The 14294-nt window shown below is 42.7% G+C and overlaps 1 protein-coding gene across 1 annotated transcript in view; it reads right to left on the bottom strand.

Moving 5' to 3' along the window:
* The window catches only part of rps6ka2 (ribosomal protein S6 kinase, polypeptide 2), a 215478-nt gene that overhangs the window by 41139 nt on the left and 160045 nt on the right, over positions 1–14294 (bottom strand). Inside the window, exon 13 of the mRNA XM_048600975.1 lies at positions 5910–6040. Coding sequence (XP_048456932.1) covers positions 5910–6040 — 131 coding nt within the window. The remainder of the gene's footprint in view (positions 1–5909; positions 6041–14294) is intronic.

Below are 14294 nucleotides of genomic sequence, written 5' to 3'. Positions count from 1 at the left end.
AGCTTATAACCTTTAAGCACTAGATGTCCCGTTGCTGGTTACATTTGATCCTGCCTAGGAACAAGTTCAAAATTTGTTGTGAGGTTTTAATATGTCACTCAAAACAATTCAAGGGTGTGAGAACAGTTTTGGTCTAGAGCAGGGAAAGAGCCTACTTGAAGATAAAGTGTTACTGTTAATTGGCTCCATGCTGTTGAGCACTTGAGACTTGGAATTCCTGGGGCATTTTTCAGCATTTTTAGGGAAGGTGATGGCCTAGTAGTATTATTGCTAGATTATTAATCCAAAAACTCAGCTAATGTTCTGGGGACCCAGGTTCGAATCCCACCATGGCAGTTGGTGGAATTTGAATTCAATTAAAAAAACTGGAATTAAGAATCTACTGATGGCCATGAAATCATTATCGACTGTTGGAAAAACCCATCTCATTCACTAATCCCCTTCAGGGAAAGAAATCTACCATCCTCATCTGGTCTGGCCTCCATGTGACTCTAGACCCACAGCAATGTGGTTGACTCTCAACTGCCCTCTGAAATTGCCTAGCAAGCAATTCAGTTGTACCAATTGTTACAAAGTCTCAAAGAAATGAAACTGGACGGATCAACTGCATTGACCTAGGCGCTGGAAAAGACAAGGGTAGAAACAGTCCTGTTGACCCTGCAAAGTCCTCCTTACTAATATCTGGGGCCTAGTGCCAAAATTGGGAGAGCTATCTCACAGATTAGTCAAGCAACAGCCTGACACAGTCATACTCAAGGAATCATACCTTACAGACAACATCCCAGTTATCACCATCATTGTCCCCAGATTTGTCCTGTCCCACGGGCGGGATGGATCCGGCAGAGGTGGTGGCACAGTGGTATACAGTTGGGAAGGAGTTGTCCTGGGAGTCCTCAACATTGATTCTGGACTCCATGAAGTCTCATGGCTTCAGGTTAAACATGGGCAAGGAAACCTGCTGATTACCACATACCATCCTCTTTCGGCTGATGAATCAGTACTCCTCCATGTTGAACACTTAGTGGAAGCACAGAAGATGGCAAGAGCACAAAATGTACTCTGGTTGGGGGATTTCAATGTCCACCACCAAGAGTGGCTCAGCAGCAGTACTACTGATCAAGCTGGTCGGGTCCTAAAGGACTTAACTGCTAGACTGGGTCTGTGGCAGGTGGTGAGGGAACCAACAAGAGGGAAAACATACTTGACCTCATCCATACCAATCTGCCAACTGTAGATGCATCTATCCATGACAGTATCAGTAAGTGTGACTATCGCACAGTCCTTGTGGAGCCGAAGTCCAGCCTTTACAAAGAGAATAATCTCCGTCGTGTTATGTGGCACTATCACTGTGCCAAATGGGACAGATTTTGAACAGATCTAGCAACTCAAGACTGGGCATCCATGAGGCGTTGTGGGCCATCAACAGCAGCAGAATTGTACTCCAGCACAATCTGTGACCTTATGGCCTGGCACATCCCCCACTCAACCATTACCATTAAGCCTGGGGATCAACCCTAGTTCATTGGAGAGTGCAGGAGGGTGTTCCAGAAGCAGCACCAGGCAAACCTGACAATGAAGTGTCAACCTGGTGAAGTCACCAAACAAGATTACTTGCATGCCAAGCAGCACAGGCAGCAAGTGATAGACAGAGCTAAGCAATCCCATAACCAACGGATTAGATCGTAGATCTGCAGTCCTGCCACATCCAGTTGTCAATGGTGGTGGACACTTAAACAATTCACTGGAGGAGGAGACTCCATACATATCCCCATCCTCAAAGATTGAGGAGACAGGCACATCAGTGCAAAAGATAAGTCTGAAGCTTTCGCAGCAATCTTCAGCCAGACGTGCCAAATGGATGATCCATCTCGATCTCCTTCAGTGGTCCCCAGCATTACAGATACCAGTCTTCAGCCAATTTGATTCACTCCACATGATATTAAGAAATAGCAAGAGACACTGAATACTGCAAAGGCTCTGAGCCCTGATAACTTTCTGGCAACAGTACTAAAGATCTGTGCTCCAGAACTTGCAGCTTCCCTAACCAAGCTGTTCTAGTAGAGTTACAACACCAGCACCCGACAATGTGGAAAATTGTCCAGGTATGTCCTGTACATAAAAAGCAGGACAAATCCAACCTGGACAATTACTGCTCTATCAGTCTACTCTCAATCATCAGTAAAGCGATGGAAGGTGTCATCAACAGTGCTATCAAACAGCACCTGCTTAGCAATAACCTGCTCATTGATGCCCAGTTTGAGTTCCGCCAGGGCCACTCAGCTCCTGACGTCATTACAGCCTTAGTTCAAAGATGGAGAAAAGAGCTAAATTCCAGAGGTGAGGTGAGAGTGACACCCGTTGGCATCAAGGCTGTATTCGACCCAGTGTGGCATCAAGGAGCCCGAGCAAACCTGGAATCGATGGCTATCAGTGGCAAACTCTCTGCTAGTTAGAGTCATACCTGACACATAGGAAGATGGTCGTGGTTGTTGGATGTCAATCATCTCAGCTCCAGGATATCTCTGTGGGAGTTCCTCAGGGTCGTGTCCTAGGCCCAGCCATCTTCAGCTGCTTCATTAATGACTTTCCTTCCATCATAACGTCAGAAGTAGGGGTGTTTGCTGATGATTCCACAATGTTCAGCACCATTCATGACTCCTCAGATACTGAAGCAGTCCATGTTCAAATGCAACAAGATCTGGACAATATCCAGGCTTGGGCTGACAAATGGCAAGTAACGTTCGCTCCATACAAATGCCAAGCTATGACCATCACCAATAAGAGACAAACTAACCACCGCCCCTTGACATTCAATGGTGTTACCATCACTGAGACCCCACTATCAACTTCCTGGGGGTTATCATTGACCAGAAACTCAACTGGACTCACCACATAAACAGAATGGCTACTAAAACCAGTCAGAGGCTAGGAAAATTGTGGCGAGTAACTCACCTCCTGGCTCCCCAAAGTCTGTCCACTATTTACAAGGCACAAGTCAGGAGTATGATGGAGTACTCCCCACTTGCCTGGATGAGTGCAGTGCCAACAATACTCAAGTAGCTTGACTCCATCTAGGACAAAGCAGCCCACTTGATTGAGCACATGCATCCACTCCCTCCACCACCAATGCTCAGTAGCAGCAGTGTGTACTATCTACAAGATGCACTGCAGAAATTCACCAAAGATCCTCAAACAGCACGTTCCAAACCCATGACCACTTCCATCTCGAAGGACAAGGGCAGCAGATATACGGGAACCCCCTTCAAATTACCCTCCAAGCCACTCACCATCCTGACTTGGAAATATACCATTGTTCCTGCACTGTCGCTGAGTCAAAATCCTGGAATTTCCTCCCTAATAGCATTGTGAGCCAACCCACAGCAGGTGGACTACAGTGGTTCAAGAAGGCAGCTCACCACCACCTTTTCAATTGCAACTAGGGACAGGCAATAAATGCCAGCTAGTCAGTGATGCACACATCCCATAAATGAATAAATTTAAAAAATGCTGTGTGGGGCTGGAGAGAAGCTGCCTGCTAGAAAGTTGGCTGTTCAGCCTAGCTGAGAGTGCAGATGAAGGAAGCCCAATAGCTGTATTTGATTGGGGGGATTGTGAAAGATTAGAGTTTAATGATACCCAAGACAGAGACAGTTCAACTTTGTTGAATTATTTGCCTGCCTCGTGAGCTTCATGCAGTCTGTTCAATCCAGTTGGGTGCACTGTTGGGTGGAAAAGTTGAGTGGCCAGATGATGAGCAGTCTCTGGAGCATCCTGTGTTTGAGTCCTATTGCCTGACAACATCTTGTAAACCAAAGAAGCAAGAGAGTTTCCAAGCTGAATAGGGGCTTCAATTGAGTTTCATGGCAAGCACCTCAAAAGTAGTTTTAAAATATTCTTACACGCAGTGATCACTCTCATCTGGGAGGATGGCTGAGCAATTCTTGAGATCTGTCTTGGTTGTACCTGCCACTCAATGTACAGTCTATTGGTTAATGAACTGCAGATTGACTATTAACACCTATTTATCTCATGTTAATTCTGGATATTAGAGTATAAATAATATGTACAAATATACTGAGGATTGTTTTACTTTTCTAATTTTGCACAGTAAAGCTTTTTTTTTGCTCAAAACTATTGAATCTTGTGGCTTTATTCTCCTAATCAGTATCTGGGATTCAAACTTTGTCTGCTTTAAACGAAAAGAAAGTTATTGGTTACCTAACAGATCATAACACAATTTAGCTATCTTGTCTGCGATCATAACAGGAATAATAGGTCAGTCAGTCAAACATCAGTAAGCAAAATGCTGGAAACTATTATTAGGAACATGTTACAGGCCACTTAGAAAGTAATAACGGCCTGACGATTTGATGATCAGATAGTGGTTACTGTAGTGCAGATTGGAGTTCTGTATCAGGGCCATGCAGAAATCTTGGTGCAGATGAGTTCAAGGCAATTGCCCAGGAAATTGAAATTTTGGACTGACAATTTTTATTTATTTGGAGCCCTCCAAAAATGCCTCTTAAGGTTGAATATGTCCCAACTTACTTAAGCTTAGTAACAAATCAGGAAAACTTAAAGCATTAAAAACCTGTTCTAACTCCAGGGTAACTCTTAAACTGAACATCAAACACACCACCTACAAATTTAACTATACTCGTCCCTAACCTTTGACAGTTCTGAAGGCTGCAATCCACACTCCTGACTCATTACATCCTGCCCTTGGTGATCTCGACATCCTCCCACTGACCTGACACCCTCTCTCCCCAGTATGACCTAAACCCGCCAGACCTGACAATCCCCCAACTCCAAACCAAAATGATTGGGTCAGACCCAGTTGGGCACTCCCCCTGGCTCTGACAGACCTGTCCACCACTCACTCCAGCCATACCCAATCTCACCACCCCCAACCCAACATTTCCACACTCAGTACAAATAACTGAATGCATGTTAAAGCATTTTTTGTCAGTTCAGCTACAGGAATCAGTAACTTAAATGGATCATGATTTTTGTTTCACAATAAAAAGTGACAATGTTTCAAATTAGACAACCTGTGGATGACTGCTGTGAGAGATAAATGCTAAAGACAATGATTTTCAAATAAGGTGATTGCTTACTATAATTGAGTTTGACCTTTGTGCTTTACATTCCTAATCAATCTAATGGTAATAGTCTGCCTCTAATATTTAACACTCCAGCTCAATGTGATGAGAATTCTAACAAATGAATATTTCACTATCAAAGGATTCAAAATTTTCCTTATTTTCCACTTTAACAATTCGAAAATCATTGCAAACAATCATAATAAGGATAATGTCTTTTTTTTTAATTAACTGATGTTTTTCAACAGATAGTTGCACAATTAGTAATTAAAGTTGAACAATATGTAGGGTTACGTTTAATTATAAATTGAATAGTTTTCAAACTAGGTTTTTGATTAGAACTGAATCATGAAAATGCAAATTTTGAAATTGATATTTTGGTTTGTATTCAAAAATGCCAGCTCATAATTGTTTCTTTTGTTAGCATTTGAATGTACCTTTGATTATTGTGTCCAAAAATAAATATTACACTTCATTTACATGCATATTTTGCATCTCATCTATGAGATAAACAGTGCTTCTTATTCTCAGCACAGAATAATATCCTGCTTAATTTTCTAATAGCTAATAGCTGTTTAAGAATGCATTGGGATTGTTGCATTTATGATCAAACTAGATGTGATGAGCATGTATTATTCAAGATCCAGCATCGTCAACACACTGCCTCTGTTACAGATTTGTTAACATATCTGTAGACACTATCTAGTGCATTCTGCCCACTGAAAATATTGTGATAGCATGAGAGAATGAGTTCATGTTTAGCTAACTCCATTGTTTTTAGTGTCAAGATCTTAAGAACTATCTGACCTGCACAATCGAATGGTCAATCAGTTGTCGAGAATCAGACTGTGTATGCTCTTGGCCAAGGTTGGTGGCGACAAAACTGAAACCTCGGAAGAGCTGATGTGTGTTGGCACTTGGAGGCACACCAGGTGAGTCTGTGAAAAGAGAATCAATAGATCAAGCCGAGCAGTTGATGCAGAAGAAAGAATAAAGTTCTACTGGGCAAGTCTTTTCAATGTGTTGTTCAACAGGATACTTATTAAGATTAATATTACAGACATAGAGTACATTTGGTAGAAGTGCCAGGCTAATTGTAGGAACTTCACACGCAGATTGACGCCAAAGGCTTGAACTGTGAAAGGTACTTCTTTCATAATCTCTTGTGATAGATTCTATAGCTAATATATTTCTGTATCTAGCAAATTGTTTTCTGCTGGGACCCTTCTTTGTAATTCTTCTGACCCAGGACATCTGATTACTGATTACCATTTAATTACTCTCACCCGCAGTATAATTTGGACTGAGAACAATTTGATTACTTCTAACATTTCTCAAGGACAAAAGATTACAAGTCTTCATGTGTTCACTCATTGACATGGCAACCTTATGATCGTGACACAGTTTACTAACAAATGCTAAGACTGGTGAATCTGAGCATTGCTTTTATATGTATGGCTGGGGAAGCAATTTTAATTCAATGTCATGCTAACAGTCGAGGAGTCCATGACTAGCTCCTGATTTAATTGGAATGAATTCGCACTACTTGAAGGGATATAATGTTCAGATTTATTTTAACAGTCAATGGCTTCAACTATGTGATTGCATGTGACTGAGCAACTAACAAACTCATATTTTACAGGACCATCCTGTAATTTAGTCTTTTGCCCTGTGTTCCAGTTCAGGCCTTTCCAGGTGTCCCAGTTCACTAGTGTCTCGATAAACTTTTACCTTGTGCATGCATTGGGTATGGAAGGGTGATGGACTGTGTAGAAATCTCTTTCTCTTTGTTCTTGTTATTTCCTCAATTTTTAAGATTGATAGTAAATCTAATTAGTTCCACTGTTGATTTGGTTTTCCTTTCCTCTCTGATGCTGTTTTTCTGTTTCTGCTTTGAGAAAACTGATACGTAGTAAATATTTGATGTTTTGCTATTTTTGATTTATGTTACACTGTCACCCATATCCCTCTTTAAGGGGCCTATATTTTAATAATACATTTGTTAAAGAAACTTTGTTTGTCCGTAATATTCCTTAGTTTCTTTTTTTCTTTATTCCCTGATCACTGAAGTTAATTTCTTTGGTTTAAATTTTCGCAGGTCTTGAATGATGTAGGCAATGGCAAGCCAGTAGGGAAATTACAGCGAGATCAAAAAAATGAGTGAAGTGCAGTGTCAGCCCAGACTGAGGATTTCCCATAACACTGTGACTGAAATCACAGAATTCTTTTTTGGAGCAGAGCATGTAATATTAAAAGGTGAGAGTGCCCATCCTATCCTGGTGCTGTCAACGTGACAGCTGCTTCCAGGGATCCACTGGGGACCTGTATGGAGTTTCTCAATCCTCAGCCCAACAAATATGTCAGGACTGTTACAAATGCAGTTTGTGCTGGATCACAACACTTCATTTTGTTTTCCTGTGACAAGGTCAGTGCTACTGTTCCGGCAGTAGGCTGTACCAATATAACTGGCCTCCCCCAGGCAGAGGGTGCTATGAACTGTACACATATCACACCGGTAGCACTATATCATAATGTAGCTCAGTTACATTCAGGGAAGGAAACTGCCATTCTTATCTGGTCTGACCTACATGTGACTCCAGAGCCACAACAATGTGGTTGACTCTTAACTGGTCTCTGGGCAATTAGGGATGGGCAGTAAATGCTGGCCTGGCCAGGCCAGTGATGCCCTCGTTCCATAAATGAATAAAAAATATTACATTGCATCATATTAATCTACAGCACAGAAAAAAGTCCCTTGGCCTATAGAGTCTACGTCAGTCAAAAACAAGCACCTGACTATTCTTGTACCATTTTCCAGCACTTTGTCTAGAACCTTCTATACCTTGGCATCGCAACTGCACAGCTACATACTGCTTCAAATGATATGAGCGGTTTTCCCTCTACCACCCTCATAGAGAGAGAGAGTTCCAGATTCTCAACAGCACCTGGATGAAAACAAATCCCCACATCGCCTCTAACCTCCTGCCCCTTACCTTAAATCTATGCTCCCTGGTCATTGATTCCCCACCAAGGGGACAAGTTCCTTCCAGTCTATGCTACCTATGCCCCTCAAAATTTTGTATGTCTCAATGAAGACCCCCCCAGATCTCTTCTGCTTGAAGGAAAACACCACAGTATATGCTTTCTTTCTTCATAGCTAAAATTCTCCAGTCGTGGCAACATCCTGCTAAGTCTCCTCTGCACCCCCTCCAGTGCTATCATTTCCCTCCTATGATGTACATTCTAGAACTGCACACAATATTCTAACTGTGGTTAGACTGCCCAAACATGCTTTAGGTCTCCAAGTCAGATGCAGTCTTATCCTTTTTGTTTATAACTTCCACAGGGTTGGGGATCATAGGCAGTGTGGAAGCACCATGCACTCTGGAGTATCCAGACAGAAGATTTCTAGGGGGCTTTTACGTAGTATGTCTTCCATTTGGGTGCCTGCTGACACCATCTTGTCTTCTTGTGAGGAAGTTGTGCCTGGACAGAGGCTGATGCTCCTTGATAGTGCCCTGTCATTTATGTTGACCATCAATAGCTATAATGGCAGGTCTGTGTATGCCTCCAGCAGCTAATAAGCATTCTGCTGGATATGACTCACCCGATGGCTGCCAACCCCTTCATGGAGATAGCTAGATTCATGTATGTGGGAGCCAGCACAGTGCTGGTCATGTTGATCTCCTCCAAGCTTTCTTAGTGTCTCCATAAATACGCTGCTGCTCCTTTGTCTCTTTGTTTTAATGAAGTTCTTAATGGTCAAGACCAAGGAGCCCTCTCCTCTCTGGGGCTGTGCAGGTGCCTGGTCTCAGCTGGTCTTCTGAGTGCTGGTGACCTGGCACATTTTTTCCTCAGTCAGCAACTGCTATGTGCCAGAGATCTACTCTTCAGACTCTGTTCTGGATAAAATAGCCACAAAGGTGTCAGCATTTGATTAGATGGAGAGTGCAGGAGACAGCCTTGATGTTGCATGCTCTGAGAGGTCTGTGATTTCTTCCTCAGGGATAGTGGTGGAGCGATATCTGGAGAACTTAGATTGTTTGAGATGGAGGTTGTACGGATGCCACTCAGGCTTGCGGAAAATGAAAGCAAGAGTAGGTTGTGAGAAGAACATGTTAGGAATACATTCATGTTATGGAAAAGCAGCGCAGCACTCGATAATGATTCCTACTTGGTTGCTGGGACATGGAAGTCTTGGCATCCCTGCATCAGTCCTCTCCCAAAAAAGCAAGGATTCTCTTATCACAGGGGGTCAATAGCTGAACGTTGGGTGGCTCACCAGGCATCTTGACCCGCTCTTTCCTATTATAGATAGTTTTCCCCTGGAATGAGACAAAGGTAGGGATTGAGTGGGATGAAAGTGACTGTCACAGGTTTTTAGTGTTGGTGCAAATGAGGGAAAGGTGGTGCAGAGTGCTGGGCAAGAGAGTTGACAGAGCAGAGGGCATGCAGGGTTCATAGTCTTTGGGGATAGGGTTGGTGTGAGGGATTGAGGAAGATGCTGCATGCAGTAGTGAGATCATGAACCTTGATAAGATTTGTGTGCCGTTGTAACATTAGCCTGAGTGTGAAGTAGCAGAGAGAATATGGTGGCACTTAGCACAGGAGGTCGTTAACCATCTTGTGGCATTGTTGGAAATTCCTCCACACCAGGGAAACCAACTGATCCACGTGCAAACTTCAATCAAGACTGGCAGGGTCTGGTCTGTGGTGTCTTCTGGCACTCCTAAGGAAAGAGGACAGCCCTCCCGAACATGACCCCATCCACCAGGACCTCCAGGTTTCTTTCAGTAAAGTAGGATGCCAGCTTGCATCAGCCATCTCTGGAGCAACTGTTCACTAAAGGGCAGTTCCTGGTTTGCAACACTTTACCTGGGGTGAAGCTTGGCTTCAAATATGACGTTGGTGGTGGGGACCTCAGGTTGTTCTGGCAGTGGCTAACACTACTGGTCCATGCAAGATATTGTGGGAATGGTGATGTGGATCATGCTTAATGAGGTGAGCAGCATAAAATTGCATGAGAAATTTTGCTAACGTTCACAGACAGTAACCTTCCATGAAACTCCCAAAACTGACACTTCACCAAATATGCCATATTCTTGATATCACCTCCAGTCCAAGGTATCGAGTGTTATTTCTTTTCTTTTGAATAAACCGTTTTCTTTCTCACTGCTCACTTCTTCTGTTGACCAAGGTTGTTCAATAAAATAAATATATGTAAGCTTTATTTTTAGGTGTTCGGTACTTTTACACGTTATCAGTTCTTCCAGTCTACTGTGGTCAATTTCTGCCTCACCTTTTCAAACTCAACCTTATCTTAGATTAAATATCTCGGTTGTGACTCACCTTTTTTCCTCTCAATCTGATATTCATTCCTATCATATTACAGTCACTGTTGGCTAGATGTTTACTCACTGTTAAACTATTATTTAATTAAGTTTTCTGATGCTCATTACTCATCACCAGATCTAATATGCCTGGTTTTATTGGTTCTTAATTGTTTCAGAAAGTGACTTGAATACAGTCAATAAATCGGTTGCCTTTGGGACTGAAGCTTTTTCTCACTGCTTCTGGGAAAATTAGAATTTCCTATTATAACTACCCTACCTTTGAAACAAATTTCTCTTAGCTAGTCATATTCTGATGGTTTATCTCAACTGTCAGGAAGCCTGCAGATCAGTCCCAAAATCTTAATTTTTTTCCCTATTCCTCAATAGAATAGAAACAATCTTTTAAAAATCATTACCTTGTACCATATACTGGTAGAGGTGGCAAACATAATAAAGCACAAGAGTGGTCATCTGGGAAATACGCATTAGAAAAATGATACCACAAGGTCAAATGTCTAGGCCAAAGAAAGTAATTTTGTTGAATTTGAAACCTCCACTGCCAAATTTGTTGAAAGTATTTGGAGCCATTTGTTTTATGTTGTTGGGAGACTTGGGTTTTGGACATCATGGTCAGGAAACTGGGAGTGCCAATATTCAGGTATAGTCAACATGACAGTTATTTGTGGAAGGATCTGAGAATCGAACCCCCATGTATTTTGCCTTGCCACATTAACACAGCATCAGTGCTGCAGGAAAAGGTCATATAGACAACTGATGGAAGTGGTTGGCCACTGGGAAGGTGGTGTGGAAGCAATATGTTAAAGGCCTCAGAGAAGTAAATAACAGTGAGAGGCCAATGGAGCTTGGGTCAGAACTAGGAGTAATGGGATCAGAGCTAGAGGAAGTGAGGTCAGGAATTCTGATTACAATTGTGTCATTAGTGATCTCTGAGTAGGGGCAAGTGGAATAACAATGATTGGAATGATGCTTATAGACAAGGACTTTACATTTTGGGAGAAAACCTTTATAATTCCCGCACACTGAATTAGTACTACTGTGGAGATATGAAGCAGGGTATTAAGCCCCTTATTCTCAAATGCTTCAGCTATCGGTAAACTTGTCTCTCAGTTGTATGTCCTCCCCAAAAATGGAAGGTGGCATACTTCCTCTTGGAAGTGCATGCATTCTTCGTCCCCAACAATTTGGACATTTGGAGGCTACATGTTACCTGAAACATGATGGATGGATTACCTAAATTCTAGGCCTTAACCTATTCATGGGAATTGTGGACCTCAATTTTTTGCTTCGGTACTTTACAGCCTTCAGGACACCACATTGAGTTCAGTAACTTCAGGCTGCAAATTCTCCCCTTCATTTTGATTTGATTTACCCCTGCCCAAAATTTCAAAGACTAAGACATTCATTAATACACTTCTTCTATCTTTTAGGACAAGGTGGTGCACATTCAGAAACAGCAACTAACTAGTAAGGAGATGCCAATGTTGCTTATTCTGACTCCAAGAAGAAGACAGTGCTTGCCATTAGTGGAGCTGACATGACTGAAGCTGAAACCATTTAACTTGAAGATATCCTATATTTAATCCTCTTCCTCACATCCTGTTTCCTCATTGTGCAATCCCTACTGCTGATGATGTTTCCTCTTATTGGTCAGTCCAGAACTAGAAAGTTCTATTTTAAAATTAGGGCTTACCTTTCACAGGACAGATGTGAGAATTTTTTTTTTCTCACTGATGGTTATGTTACTTTGAAACTGACTGATTCAGGAGGCAGTAGAGGTGATGTTATTGAATATTTTCAAGGCAGATTTGGACAGATTCTTGCAGAGGCAGGGGATTCAAGGGTTATTGAGGGTAAATTGAAATATGGAATTTGAAACATCAACAGACGATCTTATTGAATGGTGGAATAGGCTCCAGGAGCCAAATGATCTGCATTTGCTACTATTTTAGATGTTTGTATGACATATTCCCATTCCCCTTACCACAACAATTGCTGCTTCCTTCCTTCAAGAGCTACAACCTGACCAGGCAACAATAGAAGTAAAACAGATTGAAGAGTAGGAAGATAACGATGAAGAGGAAGCACCATCATACCTCTAACACTCACAGCCCGAGCTCAGATACTGGCACTGTACTATAACAGGATGGCTCAGTGGTGAGATCTGCACATTGTGAGACATTATAAAAGAGTGGCCTGCATCCAGGGTAGGAAATAAGGGTTACAGCTCAACAGCTATTACAGCTCAAGTGGGATGCCATGCAAATTTCTGTTGCTGTAGACCCGAATAAGGACATTGCAGGTTTGGCCTATACAAGAAGGCTATTGGCTACTGAAATAACTGCACAGAGGCCGTCACCAGGTCACCCTTTATTTATTTGTGCACAGTACACTGGCTGTGGCCAGCCAGCTCGGGGTCAGTCGCCTGAACTGAGTTGATTATAAATCCCCTGTTTACATTGGACCAGGTTAACAACACCAATCAATGACATTGTAGTCAACAAGGTCAACCTGGTTCCAATCACTAGATCCTTCCCCACCTAAGTCCGGGGATGTCGGCCTGGTCTTTGGCTCATAGCTTCTCATGCAATATTTTCCCCCCAAGTCCAGTTCCTCTGATTCAGACTCTGATATGAGCAGCTTGTACTGGACTGTAGCCCACCTGTTGTGTCTGGAGCATTTTGGAAGAGTTTCCTCCCCTTCTTCTGGCGGTGATGGATCGAGGCTGCATCCATCTTGAACTCTGCAGCTCACTTGACACTAGACGGAGGGGGAGAATCTACGGTTTTTGACAGGCCTCTGGCTGTTCTGAGGGTCCAGATATATTTTTTCTCCCACCTCATTTGCGAGGTAACAGGTTTCAGGTGAATCACGTGTTTGTAAGTGACAGGACCCAATCTCGTGTCAACCTCGCCTTGTACCCACACAGGGACATTTCCAAGGTTCTGGCACCAAACTTCATCCCCTGAATTAAGTAGTCTCTCTCGCTTACAGGCAGCACGTGGCCAGCATTGGCGTTCCTGCTGCTGTTTCACCTTCCCCTCCAGGTCTGGGAATATCAGGTTTAACCTGGTGTAGTTAGCAACTCTTCTGGAGCTATCCCTGTTGTTGCATGTGGGTTGATGACCGGGACGGGCTGTCTTTTGAACCCTGCGGACTCACTCGAACAGTAGGCACGAAATTAATTTACACAGGTACCTCTGTGTGTATCGGGGACAGGGCTATACAGCACAAGGCAGCAGTCAGTGACCTTATTTGAAGATAACACAGGTAAGAACTAAGCTTTAACAGCTCTATTTCTAATTATTTGATTCTTTAGAAACTTAAATTTTCCCAGATACTTGTAACATTTGCCAGTTCATCGAACTCTTGAATCCATTCCTGTCTCTTCACAGGTTGATTCTGTCTCTATCTGTGGGCAGAGGGTGAGTTGTTCTGGTCTCTGTCTTGTCCTGACCTACCTCGAGGTTGGTTGGAGAGTGCGGGGATCCCCCTGAGCCCTGCCAGGGCCGGGTTCTTATACTTTACTGACTACCTTCTGGAATGTTCCAAGCACTTGACCAATCAGGGCCATCGAGTTAGTCAGTTTTATTACCTTGAAATGTTGTTAACGGCTTCAGTGGTTTGCCAACAGTAAACCCTTTGATGTGTCTGCTTTAGGGAATGGATTTGGCCCAGAATATGTACCTGGTCTTTTGTTTTACTGAGGCACAAATGCCCCATTTTTCTTGTGGTGATCTCTTTGTCAAGAAATGTTGAACTACACTTTTACACTTGCTGATGTGTTCTGCTGCCTCTTTGATTTTTCAGTCGTCTGAGCTTGAATCTTGCAAGGGCCTGT

This window comes from Rhincodon typus, chromosome 9, assembly GCF_021869965.1.
Source record: "Rhincodon typus isolate 14 chromosome 9, sRhiTyp1.1, whole genome shotgun sequence".
NCBI classification, from domain to species: domain Eukaryota; kingdom Metazoa; phylum Chordata; class Chondrichthyes; order Orectolobiformes; family Rhincodontidae; genus Rhincodon; species Rhincodon typus.
Note: the sequence above shows the minus strand (reverse complement) of the source record. Positions and strands in the feature narration are given on the sequence as shown.